Genomic DNA, 25,532 nt, shown 5'->3' on the forward strand with positions numbered 1-25,532 from the left:
TTTCAAAATAATATTCCAGCAGATAATCCATAAATAAAACAGAACTTTGATAGGCTGGAGAGAACGCAATGCAGGTCAGGAGCAAACACCTGCAACGAGGTGTGAATTGCAAAAGCAGTAAAAACCACCAACTGCAGAAATCCTACAGTGAAGAACTGGTCTTCCAAAAGTAGTATACAGTCCAGAAGCGGCAACACTACTCCCACCCTCAAGCAGGGAATGAATTTGCCACACCCTCCCTCTCATAGGAAAGAAAACTTTCAAAGTCTTTCCCGTGGGAGAAGCTGGGGGAGGCATGTGGAGGTTGCGTGGCCAATCAGGAAGTGGTGGGCAGTCAGGCTTTACAAGCCTGCTCCACCCCAAACTCAACTCTTCATCATTGGAGTACCCCACATCCCTCCCTACCTCCCTTTGAAGTGTGGGCTTCACTACGTACCTGTTGTGGGGCTGAATAGGACTTTTGGGGGGAGCATTTGATTGGCCTGAATCCCAGGGACAGTGGGCCCACAGTTGGAAAGAAAAAGAGTAAGCAGAGCTCAGAGGCTCCACAGCATGTTCTGGCTGCCCCTCATGTGAGCCCCCACTGCCTCTTGTCACACTGTAGTTTCCAGTGCGATCTGTTGATGGCTTGACAAACAGCATGGCAATGTGTAAGTGTGCATATCTATACAGATATAGATTTATAGAATTGTAGAGTTGGAAGGAGTCCTGAGGATCACCTAGTTGAACCCCCTGCAATGCAGGAATATGCAGCTCTCCCATACAGAAATCAAACGTGCAACCTTGAGCATTATCAGCACCATGCTCTAGCCAACTGAGCTATCCAGGCTGATATAGATATAGATACAGGGGTGCCTCAGGTTACATACGCTTCAGGTTACAGACTCCGCTAACCCAGAAATAGTACCTCCAGTTAAGAACTTTGCTTCAGGATGAGAACAGAAATCGTGCTCCGGCGGCGCGGCAGCAGCAGGAGGCCCCATTAGCTAAAGTGGTGCTTCAGGTTAAGAACAGACCTCCAGAACGAATTAAGCACTTAACCCGAGGTACCACTGTATACAGTATGAATACAATGTTTCACAAAAATGCAGCAAGTATGATGACATTGTTCCAGGAAAGACCCTTGGTGCACACAATACTCTTTAGTTTTCAACACCTGGAGAGTTTGAATGAGTTAAATAATAAAATTTCATTTTGTTTCCTTCTTGTTTTCAGGGTGGGGAGAAATAATTCAAATAAATGCCCATCCAAAAGGCCATCTTCTATCTGTTTGTCTACCAATTTTAAAACATTTATGTTCATCACACACACACACACACAGAGAGAGAGAGAGAGAGAGAGAGAGAGAGAGAGAGAGAGAGAGAGAGAGACTTAAACTGTATGTGAAACACTGTTATACTTTAAGGGGGGGTTTTGTTAAGGAGTTCCCTCCTCCCTCTTTTGTGTCTTCCTGGCTATTTTAAAACTATCACACACAGAGAGAGAGATATGACACAATTTAAATACTGCAATATCAAGGTGGTGTACAACAAAAAGTGCAAAACAATAATTAAAAGAACCGGCCAATCAGAAAAGCTTCAATCAACTGCATAGGCCTGTTGGCATTCAAATATGACTTGATTATAAAAGCTTGATAGAAGGTGCTTCTCAAATTGCTGCTAAGGAATAAATCTCAACACTGTCTTACAAGAGCTCCTCTTAATAAGTGGAAAACTACTTCTTCTTCTTTTTAATAGTAACTTGGTTACAGCTTGTTCAAAACGGAAATCAAAAAGCCCCAGATACGATGCAATCTCCATTTCAATATTCTACCTCCAGCACTTATCTCCAGGTTCCTGTTCTGTACAACATGCAAACATGAAAGAACTTGAACTATATTTATATATATAAAGTAGAATTTTGCATCCTTGACAATTTGGCTTAAATTAAGTGGAACACTACCCGTAAGCATCTTCATCTAAGCAATGGCCAAAAATTAATAAAAAGAACATGAAAACATGTTCTTTGATCACTGAATGAATGCACTTACTTTAAAAACAGTTTATAGCTGTGCTTACGCTTGGAGAACAAGAGAACTTGCACTCCCTCAGCTTACACTATTTTTTATCTTTCAGCTCAGCCAGTTTCTTTGATGGAAGCCACAAATAAGAATAACAAAAGCACCACATTTGAGCCATCACAACCACAGATAGAAACTACTAAGGTAAGTTTCATCAGGTTTGGCTTGTATTATAGTGTCTCTGGCATTTATGTTTGATGCAATAATTAAAAAAAATAAATAAATCAGCACACAAATCTCTCTATTTGGAATGGGAAGTGACATAGATCTAAAATCAAAGCCCTAATACCTATTGCCCAGTGCATGGCAACTGGGCAAATTCATTTAAAACAGAGGTGGGGAATGCCTGGCCTTTGGGCCTAATCTGGCCCACTAGACCTCCACATTTTGCCCGTGAGGTCATTTAGGCCAGGCCACACACAGTTGACACCAGAAGATGGAAGACAGTAACCCCACCAGCCTGGGGACCTGAATCCCAGGGACAGGGAACCCATGGTTGGCAGGTAGATGAGTGAGCAGAGCTCAGGGACAGCAGTTCTCAGTGCCATCTGTTGGCAGCCAGGCAAATTACAGCATAGCAATGAGTGTGTGTGTTTGTGTGTGTGTCTCTCTCTGTGTGTGTGTGTGTGTTACAAACATGCAACAAGTACACTGACTTCATTCCAGGAAACATATCTTGGGTGCACATAGCACCCTTGAGTCTCCACCTTCCTTTTATTCCTTCATTTTTTGGGGTGCGGGGTGGGGTGGGGTGGTAATTCAAAACAGCAACAGCCCATCCAAAAAGACACGTTTTATCTAACTATTTGTCTACCCATGTTAAAACTCTTAAGATAAACACACAGTATGTGAAACAGTGTACCTGATACTTTAAGGGTGGTCTTGTTGTTGTTAAGGGGTTTTTCTCTCCCCCCATTGTTTTCCTGGCTATTTCAAAACTATCAATCTATCTAATCTGAAGTAGTCCCACTGAGTTAAAAGGAGCTGCTTCTCAGGGAAGAGGAATTGTAGCCCAAGTTACAAGCAAGATATTTTATGTCCTCAAAGTAGTAAAGTGAGTTAATAATTGACAAAGAAATTAATATCACATGCATTATCAGTCTTTGTCTAAATTTTAATTCCCTTCTGGAAAAATAGACTGAATCCTACATTCGCCCCACACAGCTTCAATATTTCTGGATATTTCACATATTGAATCCCAGTTCCTAAGCTGGATCATGTCAATTTCTAAATTTATTTTGTTTTTCGCTCCATAACTTTAAGTAGTATCTCGATTAGAAGTTTATGATAGGTAACAACCTCACCTCCCAATCATTCTGTATTTCTTATTTTCTTTAAGATATTATTTTATTATTTATTTATATGTTTGTTTATTTTTACCCACCCTTCACCCTAAGGTCACCCTGATAAAGAAATGGGGGGGGGTATGAGCTATTAAAAGGAAATCACAAGTGGCTCAGTTCTTTCACTGCCACAATCTCTCCAGTAGTAATACCTGTTCAGTCTTCAAGACATTCTTTCTATGTAAATATAGCATCATTATTTCATGTATCACTAGTGATCTTTACAACACAGCTGAGAAGCTAGTATTGTTCATTCCCTCCTATTGATTTTTCAGTTTTCAGAAAATTGGTTTTATCCTAAGATTGTTTATATTTTAGAGAGGGAGGGAAATATCCAACCTGACTTGAAAAATCATAGACAGTCTGTCGAATGTGGCAGCCAGTTATTAAGACTCTACAAATCTTAAATTTGTATTCAAACTTATAGGAAATGAATAACATCAGATACCCGGGGAGTGGGAGTGTGCTGCCAGCTACTTACAATTTTATGTATGTAAGTCATTTTCATAACAGAACATAGTAGTTCCAGCTGAACAGGCATGGCCCCTCTTCTTAAATCCTTTCACAAGTTGTGAGTTTTGCAGATGCCACCCTTGGAAATCTTCCAAGTCGTTTGCCTTGCCCTTATTTTGATGGCACACTACATAGCAAATGAGTCATCACAGTTAGGCTGCAGTTCCCTATGCACAGTTACCCCCAGGGCTGCATGGAAATGGGTAGCACCAGTTTTGATCTATACATTTGTCAACAAATTATAGATCATGTTGTTTTATTTAGCAGCTCACAAACATGTATTTACTCAAGCATTCACATCACAGAATTAGTGTCCCTAAACTAAGCTACAAAATGGATCACCGATAAACTGTTTTCAGTCGTGATGTTAGCAGGTTTCGCATTTCCTGGCACAGAGATACAATTCTTAGTGGCTTTAATGTCCCTGAACATTCTTCTACAGGTCAGATTTTAGTCTGAAGGAATTTGCAGGGAGGTGGGTGGGCTTTTTCCTGAAATTCAGTGGGGGGGGGGGAGAGAGAAATGACCCCAATTCCATGTCTGACTGAGGAAGTTTACCCCATCACTATTCTCAGTGGCAGTTCCATAACAAGAGTGAGAGTCAAGATGCTCCAAATTAAACTTCAATTTATTACTAGAGTTTCCAAAAGAACAAAGAAATTTTCAACTCTCACCTAATCCTTCCTCAGACCAAGGGGAACCGTGACACATGACTACCCAGTAAGCCACTTCCACTGCTTCCTCCTTCTCACCACAGTGTCTTCTCCCTGTCTCACCACCTGTGTCTCGTCCACTGTACCCTTCACCAACATCTCCTCCTCCTCCCCCCCCCCCACTGGCCTCCTTTGGGGCCTTCTTTTTCTCCCTTTTCTTTGGTGGCATCAGTGTCATTGGTGAGGGGAGCAGCAGAGTGGTCATCATCAGCCGGAGGGGGGGGGGGACATCAGTGGCAGAGCTATCACTTTCCACCTTGTCTCAGCATCATACTGGGCCAGCCCTGTTACATACATCACATCTGGGTCCTTCACAATGCCTCAGATTCTCCAAAGGCTGTTCCTTTGTTTTGTTTTTGCGCAGAGATCTCGATGCTCAAAAGATTTATGCCCTCCCCCCCTTCCCTTATGCAAAGGAGGAACTGGAGGAATTTACAAAGCTTATCCTGTATGTAAGACCTTTATCTGTTTTATGAAATTCCGTATCAGCAATGTCTTGGTTTGAATGCAGCAAACAAACAGATGGCAGATTAAAGCTCCTAAATCATATTAGTAAATTCTCCGATTTCATCTCTCAGCATTGTTGAACTTTACAGTTGTCAGGCATAGCAACTTTGACAGGTCTTGAACCAAGAGAGGAGCTGTAGCTCAGGGGCTGAGCATCTGCATTGCATGAAAAAGGTCCCAGGCTCAATCCCCAGCATCTGCAGGCAGGGCTGGGAGAGACTCCTTGTCTGTAACCCTGGAAACTTTCTGCCAGTCAGTACAGACTGCATGGAGCTAGATGGACTGGTGACTATGGAAGCTGCCTTACACTGAGCTATCAAGTTCAGTATTGTCTCTACTGAAAGGCAGAAGTTCTTCAGGGTTTCAGGTAGGGATTTTCCTAGCCCTACATGGAAATGCCAGGCAATGAAGCTGGGACTGTCTGCAGGAAAAACACATGCTTTGTCAATGAGCTACAGCCATTCCCCAAATGAAGCCCTTCCATCTGGATCTTGGCTTCCTAAGATTCTCAAAAACATCTTTATCTCACTGCCTGAAGAACACAGCAAAATAAAAATAGTTAGAAAAGTAAACAGACAGATAGGTTTTTGGAAGTCTGGATTGCCACTGAACTCTTTTTCCACTACTGTATGTGATATTTTTCCTGAGCTCCTGCTAACAATCATAAACCACCAATGGCAAAACATACTGAAATTTGCAACTTATGAAAGAGAAGGGTGGCAGTTAAGACTTCAGAAAATAACAGAGAGTACAAAGATATATTCACTAGTCAAAATCCTGGCTGAACGTCGAAGAGACCTTCAGAAGGTGCTGAAAAGGAAGGACAAAGCTGGGATTCCACAGCATCTGATGGTCACCAAGAAGGCCTTCAACTGTTTAGATATTTCCTTGCCCCATGCTTTCCTAAAGTATTCCAGAGAATATGTTCAATGAATGGGTGGCGGCACAGGCAGGGTAACTTATTTAGCCAAAGGACTGCACTTCCTCTTGGGAAACCTCCCGGGGGGGGGGGGAGGCACATGCCAGTGGTTGGTGAAGCACAATACAGAGCAATGGATGCAACTCATAATTTTGAGCTGCATTCTATATAGAAGTCAAAGTTATCTATGAAAACAAATCTCCATCCACCCTCCAGGAAGCAAGAGGTATTAGCACAGTTCAATTTCATATTTCAGCCACACAAAAGCGCTCAATGAGATTGTGGATGAGGACTTGTGAAAGGTGTGGTGTAGGGAGAGGGTTGTGGCCTGGACAGAGTCCTGAGGGCCAGAGAGTGAGTGAGTCCTGGAGCACCATATTTTCCCTATGACAAAGTTTCCCCAACCATGGCCTACTATACTCCATATGAGAATGCCGAGACAGTAGACCTGTGATGGCCAAACTTGGCCCTTCAGCTGTTTTGGGACTACAATTCCCATCATCCCTAGCTAACAGGACCAGTGGTCAGGGATGATGGGAATTGTAGTCCCAAAACAGCTGGAGGGCCAAGTTTGGATATCACTGCAGTAGGCAAACAACCAGTACACCACCTGTACCTCTTTTTGCATATTGCATCCATCCATAAACAACTGACAAAATTGCAACTTACTTCACGGTCCAACAGCACTGGCGACACAACAGTGACAATGTCTCCTTTCTCCGGGTCAATATAGAACATGTTTGGGGATGGCTTGTCCGGGGTCTGCTTAAGGATATTATACCTCAGCAGAGCATTGTCTGTAGCTGGATCATCAGCATCAAAGGCAGTCACACGCATCACAGTACTTCCTGAAAAGAACAAGAATAACACCAATATGAAAACTTCATATTTGGCATGTAGCAATACAGATAATATGAACATAAGAAGAGTGGAGAAGTGGGAAGAAAGTGCTCTTGTGCTCCTACTTGTGGCCTTCCCAGAAGCATCTGGTTGGCCATTGTGAGTACACCATGATAGATTAGATGGGCCATTGGCCTGATCTATCTGGGCTCTTATGTTCTGATGTTCATTGCGTGCCAAGGCCCCATGACCCGCAGTTCCCTGGTGCATAAATAAACACATGAACAAGTGGATTTTGCTTTATGGGTTCAAACAGGCCACAACTTTATTGGTTACAAACGTGAGTAGTTCGGCTTAGGCATTGGGTGAAGCTGGATTATATCCCAACTATATCCCCGTCTGCAGGGAGTCCAACTAAATGTAAACCACCAATAGGGGGAGCCCTATAACTTACATCAAATTGGGGCACCCCGAGGGGACCATGTTGGGGAAGTGGTATGTCTGGGCCTGGGACAGAATCCACACTCACGGATCCCATTAACAGGATTCCCGTACCCAATGCTTAACTTCTCAAAGTTGTGACAATTGCTACAAGGTAAGTGAAAACCAAATGGATGGAGCCAATTTGACAAGTGGAAAAATTCCCTCCCGGTCCCATAAATATGGCGGTCAACATTATTCTATAGCAATGTCATATTGTCGTAAAAATGAAAAAGAAGGTGGGTGGGTGGGAGAGCTGGCAAAGGGCGGTCTCCTGGCCATGCCATGGTTTAAATTTACCGCAGAGATACACCCTGCTGGCACTGATTGGTCAGTGGGGCCCACCCTCCTGGGCAGGGGTCTGCCTAGTGCCGTCGTCAAGGCCAAGCCCCAGCCCCAGCGAGGAGGGCGCCCATCTCAGGCCCCCGGCTGGATCACCAGAGGCCCTGAGACCTGGCCGCAATGCCGCCCACCCAATAAGCTAAGTGGACTTGCAAGCCATTTTTTGAGCCTTTTTCAGTTGAAGAGCAGGCTACCCCCACCAACATTTTAAGCAAATACACAACAAAATAAACATGGCAATGATATGGGCCCTACATGCCAAGGAGATTACTGTCTATCCATGTGCTTCACTACAAACTCCAAAACCAACCAAAGATGTGTTCAAAGGATCCCATCTATGCGACAAAGGATGCATACAAAGAGGCATTACTGGTGTTCACTCCTTGCAGCGTGTGGTTCAGTTCCAAACAGGACTTAACACCCAAAGTACACTGGTGGAGAACTTCATCCTCAATCAACCAGGGGATGCTGCAAACTCAATTAAAAGTCTTTAATGAATTTTTCCATACCCACCTCATTAGGCATATTGTTCAGCAGCCTAAAGAATCCCCTGCTGTGATCAAGTTGTAATTAAAAGAAGGCAGGGGATTATTAACCCCGGAGGCCTAAGACCGCTCCTTCCTCTCCAAATCTAGCATCCCAATTTACATGAGCTGGCTCTTCCCACTTGCCTTTTCATCACTTAAACGCCCGTCTCCTAAATACATAGCAAAACTCCCCAAACCAAGTTCTGGCTAGAGATCTGCAAAGAAGGTTTTCCTGGGCTTTCTTGCACCAATCTGATAGGTTCATTGGAATCAAGTGTTCCTTCTTCCTATCTCCTTAAATCACAGATATGGTGCAAAGAGATGGTTTGCTTAAAAAAGAAAGAATGAAGCACTCTTAGGACATCCTAACTCTTAGGATAATTAGGGGCAACAAATTTTGTCCACCTCTTCCTCATTGTACAAGCTCAGGAACTGCAAAGAAGCCAATATATTGCTGCTGCTGCTTCCTTGCTCCCTCCCTCCCCCAGGAACGTTGTTTTTGTTCAGTGCCACCCACCCCTTCCAGGTTCTTTCTTCTTGTTATAGCGACCTTGAAAAGAAGATTTCTAAGGCTTTGCTTCATTGCCACCTCAGGCACAGTTACACCCTTGAGAAATGTAACTGAGAACTGACAGCAACCAGGGCTTGTACATGAGTGATTAAAAGTCAGGCAGCTCGAAATGGAGAGCAGTGCTTGTGGAGTGCAATTTGATGTGCCACCCCACTTGGTACACACACCCTGCAGCAGTCCCCTAAAACATTATAGGCCTTAGCTTTCACCCCTTTGGTTCGCCACCACTGCAGAAAGAGCAGAAACAATGGATATTTATTTTGAAGTGAGGGGAAAACAACCTTGTTTTACCCACAAAATCCCCTTTTGCACTCAGTTCCAAGTAGTGCTAAAATGATTTTGAGTGAGAAAGTCTAATTCAAGTTCCAGAATCATGCCAGTGGTCCATCTACCTCAACATTTCCAACACTGACTGGCTATGGCTCCCCAGGATTTCAGACAGGGCATCTTTCCTAGAGAGATTGGTCATAATCTGCCATGAGGTTCTCTGTTGCACCAAAATGAATTAGGAGTTTCTCAAGAGCATCATGGTAGATTGGGATACAGCTATGGCTACCACATTGGCTTAACTCCCCTGGCATTTTAGAGGTTGAACCTGGAAAATATCCTATGGCAAAGGCATAGATGCGTATTTATTCATCCTGTTGTTGCAGGAGAAATAGTAATAATGAATAATAATGATTAGGTCTGTCACATAATTGTGATTCTGGCTGCCACCTAATTCCAGGAATCTTTGTTGATTAGTGAGGTGAGTTTTAGTCAATTAGCCAATCAATTTGTTAATTAAATTTGCATACGGGTGAGACAAGTGTTCTGAAACAAGGAATATAGTTTGTTTCTAGAGGAAAGACTAATGTGCCATAGCAAGTATCATGTGGGAAGAGGCATCCTCTACGGCATGTAAGAGAAGAGGAGGACCTTTTTAGTAGATCAGTAGCATAAACCTAACATGGCTCAGTCATAGAGATCCCAAGAGACTTCAGTTGAGAGGAGAGTGAGTCTTGATATAGTTGAAGTCACCAAGGACAGAGAAAGCAGGCAGCTACACTAACATTGTATGTGAGTAACATCCCTTCCCTCACCCACACCCTGTAAGAATGAGTGTTGCTATAGACTATATGGGACTGGCAGAAATGACCGGCAGAATCCGAGACCAGGGGAGAGAGACGGTGGAAGAAGATTGGAAGAAATTTAAGGACTATCTTAAGAAACATTGTAAAATTATTGAATGTTAGAACGATGTTGATTTAGAAATTAAGTGGTTTCTAGCCGTAATGATTATGCAATTAAGAAATGAAAGGTCAAAAAAACTAAATAGAAATTAGGGGTAGGATTTGCTGAAATTAAATAATTAGAGATTGGAATACAGAAAGGGGAGGTATGAGGAGGTCGGGAAAGTAAGTTATATGAATATAAGGGACTGAAATTATACTTGTTGTTGTATGTGTTTTGTATGTATTTTTGTTTTTTTCTTATTTTTCTGTTTTTTTCTATTTTATATAAATTTTTGGAAACTTTAATAAATATCTTTTTTTAAAAGAAGAATGAGTGTTGCGGTTCACTCATTTGAGGAAATGTAGGTTCTTGCTTAGGGTCTGTTCAATACACCTTTCTGCCTGAGGAGAAGGAAGAGATCCCTTCACCCACAATTCCACCGGCTAAAGCTATATAGACTCCTAGTTAAATCTTACTTCAGCACTAGTGATGGCACAGCTCCCTCTAGCAGGAGGCTGAGGGGCTACAAACAAGCACACAGAGCTCTCCTCAACACTTAACTACAGCTGTTATGTGCCCCTCAACATCTGCCACCTGAGGCAACTTCCTCATTCTGCCCAATGGTAGGGTCTGGCTATGAGACCACAGGGGGCTTCATGTCCCTTGATGTTTATGCCTCCTTTAAGGGCAATATCTTTCAACCCACCATATCCAGGGGGCTGAAGTTTTATTTAGGGGGTGTAAGACAGACCATGCGGTACACAGTTTCGCTCCTCAGCACCTCACTGATACTGCTGTTTCCCTCCACAAACATCTCCCCACCCATCCGAATGATACATATTTTTGAACTAATACTAATGCATTAATTAGAGTGTGTGTGTGTGTGTGTGTGTGTGTGTGTGTGTTCTTCACTATTGTTGCAACAAGATTTTTCTGGTTTTTTTTAAAAAAGCACAGTGCATTTCTTTAAAAGGTAAGAACATGAAGATCAATTGGTTTTGGTCTGTGCTCATGTAGCTGGGTTCATATTTCAAAAGGATCTATAGCTCAGTAATCACCCAAATGTATTAAATTGAAGATGCATACCTTCCTGGCATTACTCCATCATAAAGTTTTATTCTTCATAAAAGATTCATTTCCCAAGACTCATAAACTGACTATTTCTAATTTGGTGTCATTTTATAAATGCTTCCATTCTGGGCATCAATCATAAATGCAGCTGGGTTCTGCGGCCCCAAACAACAGCTTGCAAAATTATTGTGTTAAAACAATATGCCTGTTGCATTGCATACGTGTGTTTGTGCTTGTGTGCATTATATAATCAAAATGTGGAACAAGTTAATTAACTACAATCAGCATAATCGTCAAAGTTCTTTCACATACTTGCAAACAATGCTTTTGTGCTCACAGTTAGGAAAAATTCAGTTTTTCATGCACACTGCCCCTTTTTTTTGGTCATAACTTCAAGCTAGGCATCTGAGGAAGTAGCCCCATTCACTTTGCAAAGTTTCCCACCCAGTTTGTGTTTAAAGGAAATCTTACCTAATTCACACTTTCTGGAAGAAGAAGAAGAAGAAGAAGAAGAAGAAGAAGAAGAAGAAGAAGAAGAAGAAGAAGAAGAAGAAGAAGAAAGAAACTGAAATACACAAATCTTCCAAAAAAATTCACTTCTTTGAATTTTGTAGTGCAGTCTAGCCAAGTAATAGGTACCAAAAAAAGACAGATACTAAGGTGAAGTGTCCATGTGAATGTATATATTCATGAAAATAATATACCAAATTATATTGGGGGTAGCTTTATAAAAATATGCCTATTCAAAGAAATTTAAACTCAAATGTTGATGAATTCCCCTAAGGAATTCTTTTAAAAAATAATCATCATCATCTCAAACTGATGTGGAAATGTGGAAAATAGTGCTGGAGAGTGGAAAAATGAGGAACTGAGAGAAACCAACATTGACAGACTTGGCAATGCCTGGTCAATAGAACCAGTGTGGTGTAGTGTGTAGACTGTTGAACTATGATATGGGAGACCCGGATTCAAATCTCCATTTAGTCATAAAGCTCACAAAGTAATCTTGGGCCAGTCACTCACTCTCACCCTAACCTACCTCACAGGGTTGTTCTGAGAATAAAATGGGGAAGGAAAAACCATCTACACAACCTTGAGCTCCCTAGAGGAAAAGGTGGTATATAAATATGATGAATAAATAATAATAAATAAGAGGGAAACCTGCTGGTGTGAGCCCATCTTCTCATGTCAATCTTGTATCCCATTTCACCTTTTGAGCAAGGTAGTTACACATAATGGTTGCCTCTTTAATTTGAGAAGGGGATGTGAGGGAAGCAAGGAAGCCTAGATTATGAAAGGCCTGCCTAATTCATTGTGATCGAAATAAATCAACTTTTTGGAAAGTGGAATGGTGGAGGGTAGATGACTGGCTGAGACGCTCATCATAACTAATTACATGTTTGACTGTCAATTTGTACTTTAAAGAAAAACAAGCCCCGGGGAAGCAAAAACAAATAAAAGAAGAACGATCTATTATGTCTCCAATCAAGTACATTTGAATTGCAGCCTCAAATATTAACTTATGGCTGTTATTAAACTTGGAGGCCTCGCTCAATAGAAGGATGTTTAGCGAGAATTAATGAGTTCAGTCTCTTAGAATAGCTGAGCATTTTGCAGAGCCAAAAATTTCTTAACCTCAGGAACTCTTGTTTTGTCTAATGCATATTTACATGGCTGCCTAATGCAAGTTACTTTAAAGATTCAAGTTGCCCTTTCAGCATTCATCACAGTAAACATCTCACCTGGCTAATATGTAGAGGTCAGGTGAGCTCTGCTTACTAATATTGACAGCCCAAGAAGTGTACTAAAGATGTTTGATTTCTCTATGCCTTAGGTGTTCATTCGTTAAATATGTCCTGTCCCATTTATCCACAAAAATCCACAATTTAGGAGTGTTAAAATATGAACTTCTTTCACTTTTCAAAATACAGTGGTACCTCAGGTTAAGTACTTAATTCGTTCCGGAGGTCCGTACTTAACCTGAAACTGTTCTTAACCTGAAGCTAATGGGGCCTCCTGCTGCCGCCATGCCGCCGGAGCACGATTTCTGTTCTCATCCTGAAGCAAAGTTCTTAACCTGAAGCACTATTTCTGGGTTAGCAGAGTCTGTAACCTGAAGCATATGTAACCTGAAGCATATGTAACCTGAGGTACCACTGTACACATTTCCAAACTTCATTTCTTTCAAAATATGCATATCTAAAAGTAGTTTCTCTCAAAATAATGCATTCTCAAACACATTTCTCTTTTAAAATAAATAAATGAGAAGGATGTCACAGCAGAATTCAAGGGACAACAACGTCTCAGTTCACAAATTGATTGCTCCAGGCAGTGCAGATCAGGTAAGTTTGCATTTGTCTGACCTAGTATCAGACAGTTTCATATATGCAGATAGATAAATATTCCATATTCTACTCTTGCAGGCCACTGTTGTTGTGAAGGAAAAGTCATTGTAACAAGCTTAACACTAGTTTGCTGGAATTGTCCTGACATAAATTCACTGGGGCAGTGGGTGCAAGGATACCCCCCGCCCAATGGGTCCATGAGATGAAGACCCATTCTCGCGATCAAGGCTGAGCTTTAGGCAGCTGTCAGACACTGCCCCACCAGCCCCAGTCTACACTCAAGTGGTCCCTACCTGCCTGCCTTGCTACTTACAACTAGTCCAGGGGACTGCACTGCCTGACAACCTCCTCCTCCTTGGTCTCAGTGTAGCCCCTTGCAGAATTCAACAGGGAGGAGGATGGGAACAAAACTAGAATTAGTTAGCACTGACTATTCTTGACTGTGCCTTCAACTACTGTTGGTCTCCCCGCCTTCCACCTTACTGGTCCCCAAAGAGCACCAGGCACCACTGGGATTGATTCAGAAGCCAGGGATTGAATCAGGAGTAGCAAGTTGATGGATGCACAGAACTTTACCAGAACCAGGAAGGCTGTGTCCATTTATTCTCATTATGCTCATGAAGAAGTAGCATGTGCAAGCAAAGATGCTGGTAACAAACATGCAAGTTCTGTGCCTGTTGTCATCCCTGCTGTGATCCATGAATTGGAGGCTGATTGTCTACTACAGCAAGAAGCCTGCTCTGCTTGTCCATGCAATGTAGAATTTCTACTTTTCACGAGTAATTTCCATAAGTATATGACTGCACAGACAGCCCCCCTTCATGCTCCCACAAGAGGCAGTGATGCCCACAAACTTGGATAGCTTTAAAAGAGGATTGGGCAAATGCATGGTGAAGAGAGCTATCTGTGGCTGTGAACCCTGTTGGCTATGATCTGCACCCACTGTTGGAGGCAGTATGCCTCTGAATACCAGTTGCTAGGAATCACAAGTAGGCAAAGTGCTGTTACCCCAAGTCCTGCTTTTGGCCTTCCCATAGGCATCTGGTTGACCATTGTCAGAAGACCCGATGGGCCACTGGCCTGATCCAGAAAGCTCTCGTGTTTTTGTGGAGGCTAAAAATAGTTCTGAATCAGGAAGATGTTCCAAGATGAAGTTCTGCATGTTCACCACATGAGGCAGCCACACCAAGTGTTTCCAATCCAAGCTGAGGCAAACCAAAGCATCACATACATACAAACCAAAGCATCACATACACAGCGGGTGGCGCTGTGGGTAAAAGCCTCAGCGCCTAGGGCTTGCCGATCGAAAGGTCGGCGGTTCGAATCCCCGTGGCGGGGTGCGCTCCCGTTGCTCGGTCCCAGCGCCTGCCAACCTAGCAGTTCGAAAGCACCCCCGGGTGCAAGTAGATAAATAGGGACCGCTTAATGGCGGGAAGGTAAACGGCGTTTCCGTGTGCTGCGCTGGCTCGCCAGATGCAGCTTTGTCACGCTGGCCACGTGACCCGGAAGTGTCTCCGGACAGCGCTGGCCCTCGGCCTCTTGAGTGAGATGGGCGCACAACCCTAGAGTCTGTCAAGACTGGCCCGTACGGGCAGGGGTACCTTTTACCTTACCTCTATCCATGATCTATTTTATGCATATTATACCCTGTCTGTTGCGAAGGGTTCTTTTTCCATGTGAAGTTGAACAGGAGGAGCTGACAGATACAGACTTTTGGAATGTTGGACATTTTCAGTGTAAAATAAACTCTGTGCGACTGCCACTTTCTCTTTCAGATCAATTACTGGATGAGATTTAAAACACCACAGAAACACTTGGGGGACGGGGGAGCCACTAAAACCTCCAATATGACAGCAACCAGTCTTATAAGTTATTTAATTTTCTACTGGGGAAAAAAAGCAAACTGAACATCCCCTTCCTTGATTTTCCCTAACCCAAAGGCATAGTTCAGGCATAAACAATAGTAGCAAAGTTCATACAAGCAATGAAGTGGAGAGAGACTGAAAGTTGCTAATATTAACATGAAGGGAAAATGTTAACACAACCATATATTATGGAATGCAGCAGGTACAGTATGCCCTGTAGAGTCTTTGTTCATGTGATGGATAAATGGCCAATCGTCTGTCATCAAAGTATCTCTCTTTTTGCCCCCTAGACACACAACAGTTTTTCATCAGTTATTCAGAAAGTGCAAGCTACATTACATTGTACTGTTTTTGCACATTTAAACCTTTTGCTGCTTTACAGTTTCTAGCTATTGATATTCTTGCAGCTATTAAGAAGTAACCAATTAAATGTTTATCCAATAACCCTTGATTGTCTCCACTGTATACACCCAACAAAGCTATTCCATGAAGGTTTTTTTATTCCCACCCAGTATTTTTGTTGTAACTGGATGAGATTTAAAATACCACTGAAGCCCTTGGGGAGCGGGATTGGTGCTAAAACCTCCAGTATGACAGCAATCAGTCAGAAATGACTTATAAAGGCAAGGCAACAGTAGTAAGTGGGAATTACTTTTCCATTGAATGCTCTCATAAAACATCAGCCAAGTGGAGATTTACGGCCAGGTCAGACTTTAGTAATTCCAGCGCTTAACCTCTCCTACTCCCTCCACCCTCTCCCCCACCCCAGGGAACTTTATAGGTGTTTGGGTAGGAGAAATTATTCATGTGCTAAGGTTACTTGGAAATGAGTTATGTCCACTCTTGTTGGTAGAAATATACCTCGTTGTTGAACGCCAGCATATGTTAAAAAGCATTCATTAAGAGCCTGGTGCTCTTGGAGGGATTGTGAAATATGGCACATCCAGGATTAAGGATGTGAAGATGCATTGTCGGGAAGGAACCATTTCTGATACTGATGCGCTGCTGCTGAGCTCCCTTATAGAGATGGAACCAAACTACTAAATCCAAAGATAGCTGGAGAGAGGAAGGAAGGGTAAGAAAATGCTATATATGTTACATTCCCCCTATAGCAGAGATGGGGGATAGGGTTATTCATCTCACTGTCCTCTGTGGTGGAATATTACATACATACATACTTACTTACTTACTTACTTAATTGTGTAACTAATTATGCTATCTATATATTATTCCGTTGTCTTTGTCCATGGAGTTTTCTTGGCAGGGATATTGTATTCCTGCTCCAGGTGGATCACATTTAGTCAAAACTCTCCACAATGACCTGTCCATCTTGGGTGGCCCTGCACTGCATAGCTCATAGCTTCTCTGAGTTATTCAAGCCTCTTCACCACAACAAGGCAGTGATCCATGAAGGAAATCAGCCCTGAGTTCTCACTAGAAGAAAAGATCCTGAAGCTGAGGCTCCAATACTTTGGCCAGAGAAGACTCCCTGGAAAAGACCCTGATGTTGGGAAAGATGGAGGGCACAAGGAGAAGGGGATGACAGAGGACGAGATGGTTGGACAGTATTCTCAAAGCTACCACAAGAGTTTGACCAAACTGTGGGAGGCAGTGGAAGACAGGAGTGCCTGGCATGCTCTGGTCCATGGGGTCACAAAGAGTCAGACACGACTAAACGACTAAACAACAACAACAACAACATATATTATTCTGCACCATTCATTTCAATGTGAAGAAAATCAGATGGGGGCATCTGCCTTGGCAGCAGTGCATGTAAAAAGGATCTAAGGGTAGACCACAAGCTTAACATCAGTCAACTGTGTGAATCAGCAGCAAAAAAATATCCTCATACAATTCTAGGCTAAATCAACAGAAGTATAGTGACCAGATAAAGGAAAGGAATAGTACCACTCTGTACAGGCTTGGTCAGACCCCACCTGGAGTGCTGTGTTCAGTTCTGGGCACCACAGTTTAAGAAGGATATTGACAAGCTGGAACATGTGCAAAGGGCAACCAAGATGGCAAAAGGTGTGGAAACCAAGCCTTATGAGGAATAATTGAGGGTGTTGGCGATGTTTAGCCAGGAGAAGAGAAAACTGAGAAGTGACATGATCGCCATCTCCAAATATCTGAAGGGCTGTCACTTGGAAGATGGGGCAGCATCCAATCCAATGGATTCAAAATGCAGGAAGCCCACAACTTGTGCATGCTTTACTTCCACGCTCACAATCTTATGCAGGTGGTGGGGGAACAAATAAATGGAGAGCCCTTGCTTTCTTGCTGGGCTTTGAGATGGTGGCATGAAGGCTCCAGCAGCATCTCGGAGCCCTCACATTGCCTTCCTTACCAGCCTCTGGGAAGGAGGTGGAGGGGGGGCTCTGGGGGGTATCCCAGAGGCCTGTAAGGAAGGTGCCACCTTACTTAGCAGGGTCTGGGAGGGTCACAGGAGGGCTCTGGGAAGCTCTCAGGGCCCTCTCATACCCTTAGTAAGCAGCCCTCTGTCTCACATGGGAGTGATTCCAGGGGTTCCTGGCTGCACAATTTTGCCTTTGTGCACAGACCCCTGAAACTGAACCCTCGGGTTAGTGGCAGACCCACTGTACACGAAAGGAGATTCTGATTAGGCAGCAGGAGGAACTTTCCAATGGTAATAGCTATTTGACAATGGAATGGACTACCTTGGAAAGTGGTGTCTTCTCCTTCACTTAAGGTTTTGAAAATCAGGGATTCTTTAACTGTGATTCCTGCACTACAGGGGGTTGGTTTAGAGGACCCCTGGAGTACCTTCCAACTGTACAATTCTATGGTTTTGTTAAGCACAGCAAGGGAGCCATCAATTATATATTGTTTGTGGGATAAAGGGGAAAAAAAGAGCAGCAGCAAATACTGATTGCATTGGCTGGATTGAATTCCATTCTGGACTGAATGGAATGAATAAGCAAACACTGGCAACTTCCGTGCCCATTTCTGTCTCCTTTGGAATTCTCTGACATGCCAAGTCGTAAACTATTTCCATCTAGGGGGCTCCTCCAGTCCTCACAGACCATTTCGACAGCTGAGCAGGGCTTGTCCACCAGTTAATAGTCGTATGTCGCAATGTTGTCAAGTGGCACATTTTGCTTTGCCCTCACGGTTTCAAATCACACCATGTGGGCAATGGCACAGGGTTTTGTAGGTGCTGCCTATCAAGGGTGCCTGATTTTGGCAGAGAGCCACACCTTTACCTATCCCTTAAATGTGCATCTTGTATGCATTCTCTTCCTAAAATTCTCATTTTCTACACATTTCCCCCATAAAACACATGTTTGTATATGCATTACAAACTAGCAAACTCAAAACTGCATTACAAAATGGAGTGGGGAGTGTGCAATCCTATTTGTGTATCAGCTTGGGAACTGCAAGCTTGATCCTTAATTATAGGAACTTTGGTTGCAGGGCTGGGAAAGCCCTCAGAGCAAGCCCTTTAAGCTTTCTGTCCTTTAGCACCTTCACAGACTGAGCAGGCAGGATCTGTCTCACGGCTAGATGCTGATCTCTCGCCCATCTCCTCCTGGCCTCAGCACTTCACTTGTCAGCTTTCAATCCAAGCCATTTTTATTGTTACTGCATACCATCATAGATGTGCACTTATTGCTGGATTTGCCGTGCCAGTTTCCTCGTTTCCCCCCAAAGCGAGCCGGGATTGCTTGCCATAATTCAAATTTGATTCCAGACGTTTACAGGCTGTTTAAATGCAGATGCGGACTTTATAGTCTAGAACGGCTAAGCACAGAGCTTACGAATAGAAATAAATCCTGCAAGACTTTTGCCTTATCTTGCTTTCCATATCCAAATGTGTGTGTGGGGGGGGGGGGGGTTCGCCCCTTCCCACTATAGCTTCTCTGCTTTCTTTCTTATTCTCTCCTAGCATTTCCCCATGCTACAGAATAGCAGTTAGAGAGTCAGCCTAGGACAAGGGATGGAGAAAGAATCAGTTCAGTTCTCTTTTTAAAGTGGGTCAGCCCAATTTGATGGCAACTAAACTTGCTTGAGGATGGAAGTGCAAGTCCCAGGCATATTATGCACTTCTCCAGATTGTGCAAAGCAGTTTTGGTGCACAGAAACTGAGCACAAAGGGTAGTTATCACATGAGTTGTTGTTGTTATTCACAATCATCTCAAGGCAATGTACAATAAAAACAGCAAAAAGCAGTGAAAAACACACATCAAAAACCTGCTGGTACATTTTAAACAAAACTTAAACAAGACAGACTAGACACTCCTGGCAAAGACTCATTTCTCAATCTGGGAATGCCTGTCAGAATAAAAATGTTTTCAATTGTTTCCAGAAAATGCAGATAGTGGGCACCTGTCATACCTTGACAGGAACGCTACTCCACAGAACAGGGGCAGCCCAAATTCTGTACTAGTCTTCCACTCACACACCCTCTGTAATATATTGGAGGGAAGAAAATAAACTGAGCAAAATGAAATTGATTAGTTAATTTGCTCTAAATAGATATATGTAAACGTTCTCCACTTCCACTAATTTTGTAAGCCAGGAGCTATCTTAATTAAAGCCAATGGAGAAAAGAAAAATAACAATGTTAAAGAATTACTTTGGAGAAGACTCAGTTTGTATTACAATGAGATATATTCCTTTCTCTCTCTCCTTGCTGATAACTGCATTACTTGATCAGAGAAACCAGTCTCTTTTCTGTTCCAGCTTTGACAGAAAATGTCACATAGTCTTTATTTGCTACTATAATGGGAACAAAATACACCCCCAACCACGTATGCAACAGTGCCACCTCCAGAATGCTTCTTCAAAAGATAGCACACAATCAGTAATTCCATTATATTTTAGCCTTCATCATGTGAGTGGAAGTGGCATGATCATAACAACTGTGAGGCAATTGCAAAGCAAAACACCAACAATTTTTGAAGTTAACTGGGTTGCTAACTTCATCCCACTGCATCCCCCAGTAACAATTAACACAAACATAAGTTTCCACCAGATTCTCCTAGATTTCTGGCTTTTATGTCATGTGAAGGATCACATAAAACATGAAAAGTAACAGGCAAGGAAACCTCAGGATGATGGACTAAAGTGTCAATAAAGGCTAACATGCTGTATGCTGAGAGCAAATTCAGACTCTTGAGTACCACCAAAACAGCACCATCAGTGTTCAAATGTGAGGTATCAGCAGGCTCAGTGGAACCTCCAAGTTTGCAAAAATAAACAAAAACAAGGTGATAGTTTTTATCACACTCCTCCTGCAAACAAAACCATGCAGAAATTAAGCCAACCGCTTTGCAGTTTGATGGTGATGTGATAGTTCAGCTTCTTTATGAACCAGGAGTAGAAGGAAGCTTGCCTGTGGTTACTTTCTACACAGTTGTGGCTGTGTGTGAAGTTAGGCTTGAAATAATTTTTTTGTTTTATTTTGTTTTCAAAAGTTAGAGCATCACGTCCAGACACCAAAGAAATCTCTGTCCCTCTCAGGCAAGAATCACTTTGGCTGAAGTGCTGTATTTTTCACTTCCAGAATAATGTCATGTTCCAGTTTTCTAAAACATGAGGTCATCAGCACTGCCTTTTAATTCTTGGCTCCTAAATTCTGTGCTGAAACAGACTAATCACTCTCTGTCCGATGCTATTATTTATCATCATCTATTTCCAACTGCACATCATGCATTATATTTTGGGGGTGATGAATTGATGAACTCTTAAATATTTCATGACTTCATCTCTTCTTCTTTTTTGCACTCTGTGGCTCCTCTTTTGAGTGGCAAGTTTAATTGGCTGCGTGCTAATCCTCTGCCATTAAGTTTGGCATCAAAGCAAAGGATGGCCTTCACACAGTTGCTCACATTCTACCTCCAATCTGCATGTGAGCCAATGCTTACAGAACAGCCAATCAAGAGACGTATTCATATGATATTTTTTTGGGGGGGCAACAACCCACTCACTGAAATCCTGAATTAATGTAAATGAGGTGTTCTACTCTTGTCGATATGTTACACTGAAGAAGAAGAGGAGGAGGAGTTTGGATTTGATATCCTGCTTTATCACTACCCGAAGGAGTCTCAAAGCGGCAAACATTCTCCTTTCCCTTCCTCCCCCACAACAAACACTCTGTGAGGTGAGTGAGGCTAAGAGACTTCAAGAAGTGTGACTAGCCCAAGGTCACCCAGCAGCTGCATGTGGAGGAGCGGGGAATCAAACCCGGTTCACCAGATTACGAGTCCACTGCTCTTAACCACTACACCACACTGGCTCTCACTGAACACAGGTAGAAGCTGTCTTTACACAGGTAAAGGTGAAAGAGTGCCCACTTGTTGATTTGTACTGCTCAACTATTGTGTACACAGGCACACAGATTGTACACCCATTGAACACTGCATTTTTGAGTGTACAGTTTAATTACTTGGATGCAATATGTAAACATACATAGCCATGTTCCAACAATAGGAGTAGTATAGCTGGCGGGTAAGTTGGAAAATGAACTTTCTCCACTGTGGCTCCCAGAATGTAGGACACTCAACCACGAGAGGGGATCAAATGCCTGGTGTAAAGTTGATTCTAGGTCCATCTAGGTACTGTTAACTCTGACTGGCAGTGGCTCTCTAGGGCAGAAATAGGAACATTTTTCAGCCTGAGGGCCACTTACCCATATGAGGACCACATGCCAGATGCCCAGGCACAAACCTGAAAAGCACGGGCCTGTGTCTGGAAAGCACAAAGGGAAATTATTGTGGATGAGCCCTTAGTGAATGTTGATGATTTTTCATTGTCTTGTACTTTGTTAGCAGGTGTTGAGGTCCCATTGCTAGGACAAAAAGATAACAGAAAGTACTTCTTAATGTGCTTCATAGAAATTGCTCCCACAGAAGGCACTGATTGCCCCCAACCTAGATGGCTTTAAGTAAGGATGAGACAAATTCATGGAGGAGAAGGCTATCAATGGCTACTAGCCATGAAGGCTATGTTCTGCCTCCAGAGTTGGAGGCAGTAATGCTCCTTAATATCAGTTGATGGAAACTTACAGGGATGAGAGTGCTCATGTGCTTGGAACCTGCTTTGGACTTCTCACAGGCATCTCACTGGCCAGCATGAGAAGAGGATGCTGGATTGGCCATTAGTCTGATCCAGCAGGATTGTCTTTTGTTATTATGTTTGTATGACACTTCCACAGTAGATAGGGTTGAGACAATTACCCTCTCTACAGCAGCCCTCCCACCCACTAAATCTGTGGGGTACTTCTGCTGGATCCAAAGCCTTCTCCAGGTGGAAGGAATGCTCCTGTTTGCAATGTCTGAACCCTACCCAAAGGGAGAGGAGGGATATGGACTGGAGTCTTGCTTTGCTCCCAACCTCCACATTTTAATTGGAAACTCTGAATGGAGACTATGGTTCCAGTCATACATGTACATTATGTTGGCTGCTGCTGAACATTTGGAGGTTGAGCACACAGGTCTCCTCATTCACCACTGATGATCTTAGAGCATCAGTGCACCACACTATTGCAATTTATCATTTCATCCTAATATTGATTTCAGAGTCAGCTCTTGTTAAATTGATCCACTAAAGATCTCAAAGCCCAGGCACAACTGATAATTAAGGCTTGACATGACTCTTTTTATATGGGTGAAGTATTATATACTTGTTTATTGATTTCCCCAAAAGTAATCCTCTTCAAATTAATACAAATGATTAAAAACAACATGTTGCCCTTTCCATGTTTTCTTCCTCCTACAGCACTGATTTTTTTCATAGGCAATTCCATTATAGGTGATTAACCTGCATTTTTCTTCTTCCTTTCCTTTCGGTGATCGGACTGGTTTTTAGCGCACCTTCCAACCTTTCAGTGTTTGTTACTGCCATTCAGCTTAGGTTGACACCAGTGATAATGGGAGTGCCTTAGGTTGCAAACTTGACCCTACTTACCTGGGAGTAAGCTCCAGTGAATTCAACAGGACTTACTTCTAAGGTAGACATGGTTAGAATCATGCAACTTCGTAAGCCTTCAGTGTATGACAAATAGAAATACGATTTTGTTTATTTAACATTCATTCTTGTGTCTACTCCAGACTGAGCCTTAAAAAAAAGGGGGGGGGGAGTGTGTATATTCTACACAATGTCACCAATACAGGCCATATTCGCACCATACATTTAAAGCACTATGATACCACTTTAAAGACACCTGGTTTCCCTCAAAGAATTCTGGGAGCTGTAGTTTGATAAGGATGGTGAGAGGATCCTCTCACAGAGCTGCAATTCTGAACATCCAACACTCTGGTCAATACACCACATTGGCTTGCAATGCTTCTCTATGCCAAAAACAACCACATAAAATACTCTCATCTGGTTTTATAAGATATTTCATATTACAGGATCAAATCCGTAACTGCATAAAGGGATTTCTTCACCTAAAAAACCCTCAGAGTGATTAAAAACAAGAACAACAACAAGTGGATAGAGCTCTTGCTTGGGGCCTTACTCACTTATGAGATTTATTAGTATCCTTTTCCACTGGCTTATTTGAAATCTTACTCTGTGAATTTGAACTGTAAACCTTCAGATTAGTCATCCGAACAGCTGAAAGTCAATGTGCAAGGTTTTCTTTAAGACAACTTCTCAGTTGTTGCTTCTTTCGAAGGCATTAACAATGCTCTTCAGAATTGCAGGAATTGCATTTATAATTCCACTCCCCCCCCCACTTAGATCCTATATCTCAAGAGGAGATAGAGAATTCATTACCCTTCAAACTTTCCTCTTGCTTCCTATAGGACTTTTCTTTTTACAGGAGGAGGGGGGAGGGAATGAGTATACAATAAATAACTTACTGACTTTGATAGACTTTTAAACATTATTATTTTACGTCTGTTTATCCACAAAGAAATGCCAATGACAGTTTGTGATCTAATACTGAGCCACATGATTTATACCTATGGATTATGTGTCAGATTTGAAAAATTATGGCTTAAATCTTTCAGCCCTTGGAAAACCAACTAGGGCACACTCTAGCTATATGAGTCAAAGTCAAATGAAGTTGTTTGTATATTTTAAAGCATTTTCCCTATTATATACTTGAGAGAATCTTCCAAAATTCTCTTTATCCAAACATCTTCCTGGATTTTGGAGTGCTGGAAGTGCAACTGATCCATTAGGAATTCCATTGTTCTGTGCTGATACATACAAACATACAGATATAGATACTATTGCTGCATGCTACCACAATCTCTGAGTAGTAAGAGAATCCAGGGGTTCCTGGTGCTTACCCAGGATTCATGTTCCATTTGGAATGAGGCACAGTAGATACTGTGGTGTCTTTATATGGTTTATTTACACATTATATACAACCTGAGCCAACGATGCAGGGGTTCACAGCATTAACAGCCTGAGAGGGTCTTGCTTCCCCCATAGCTACAGCCCTGGTTTCAAAGAGAAACCGAACTTCGCTCTAATTCTCTCACTTCCTCACTTGCTGCTTTGCTTCTAGCTTCTAGCTAATATCGCAGTAGTCAACCTGTGGGATACCTGTGGGAAACTGGCAAGCAGGACCTGAAAACGATAGCACTCCCCACCCCTCCCTCCCTGTGGCTTCCAGCAAATGGTTTTCAGAAGCATTACTGCTTCCAGCAGTGAAGGCAGAGCATAGCCATCATAGTTAGTAGCCATTGATAGCCTCATCATCCAAGGATTTGTCAAATTCCCTTTTAAAGCCATCCAAGTTGGTGGCCATCCCTGCCTCTAGTGGGAACAGGTTCCATAGTTTATCTGTGTGCTACCATGTGTAGGCCACGAGTAGAAGGAATATTGTTCATGAAGAATGAAAGAATGACTTGAAGATCCATCTAGTCTTGTGTTTTGCTTTCAGCAGCAGATGGATAATGGATCTGGGATACTCACAAGCAGAGCATAAAGGCTATGGACTTCCCCTGTTATATGTCCCCAAGCTGACCTTTAATGCTGTCCTTAAAATCTGACTCCAGCTGGAAATTCTCTATTTTACATGCTCCCTGCATTCTCATCCATGGACCCTTGGTGTTAACAGCACAGAAGAGAAAGTGGGTGAGAGAAACAACCATTAACCATTCTAAGCAATATTCAGTGCAGATTCAGCAACTGCATTGTTCCTGTTATATTGCACTGAAAAGCAATTAGGAATGTGAAGGCGGTGTAACTGATCCTCTTGAAAGCTGCACCATAATTACTAAACGAAATAAAGGAAAGAGAG

General features: G+C 42.6%; 1 protein-coding gene across 1 annotated transcript in view; it reads right to left on the reverse strand.

Annotated features, from left to right (window-relative positions):
* The window catches only part of CDH13 (cadherin 13), a 592,471-nt gene that overhangs the window by 177,393 nt on the left and 389,546 nt on the right, over nucleotides 1-25,532 (reverse strand). Inside the window, exon 7 of the mRNA XM_028740139.2 lies at nucleotides 6,724-6,902. Within this exon, the coding sequence (XP_028595972.2) occupies nucleotides 6,724-6,902 (179 nt within the window). The remainder of the gene's footprint in view (nucleotides 1-6,723; nucleotides 6,903-25,532) is intronic.

This window comes from Podarcis muralis, chromosome 7 (assembly GCF_964188315.1).
Source record: "Podarcis muralis chromosome 7, rPodMur119.hap1.1, whole genome shotgun sequence".
Taxonomy (NCBI): domain Eukaryota; kingdom Metazoa; phylum Chordata; class Lepidosauria; order Squamata; family Lacertidae; genus Podarcis; species Podarcis muralis.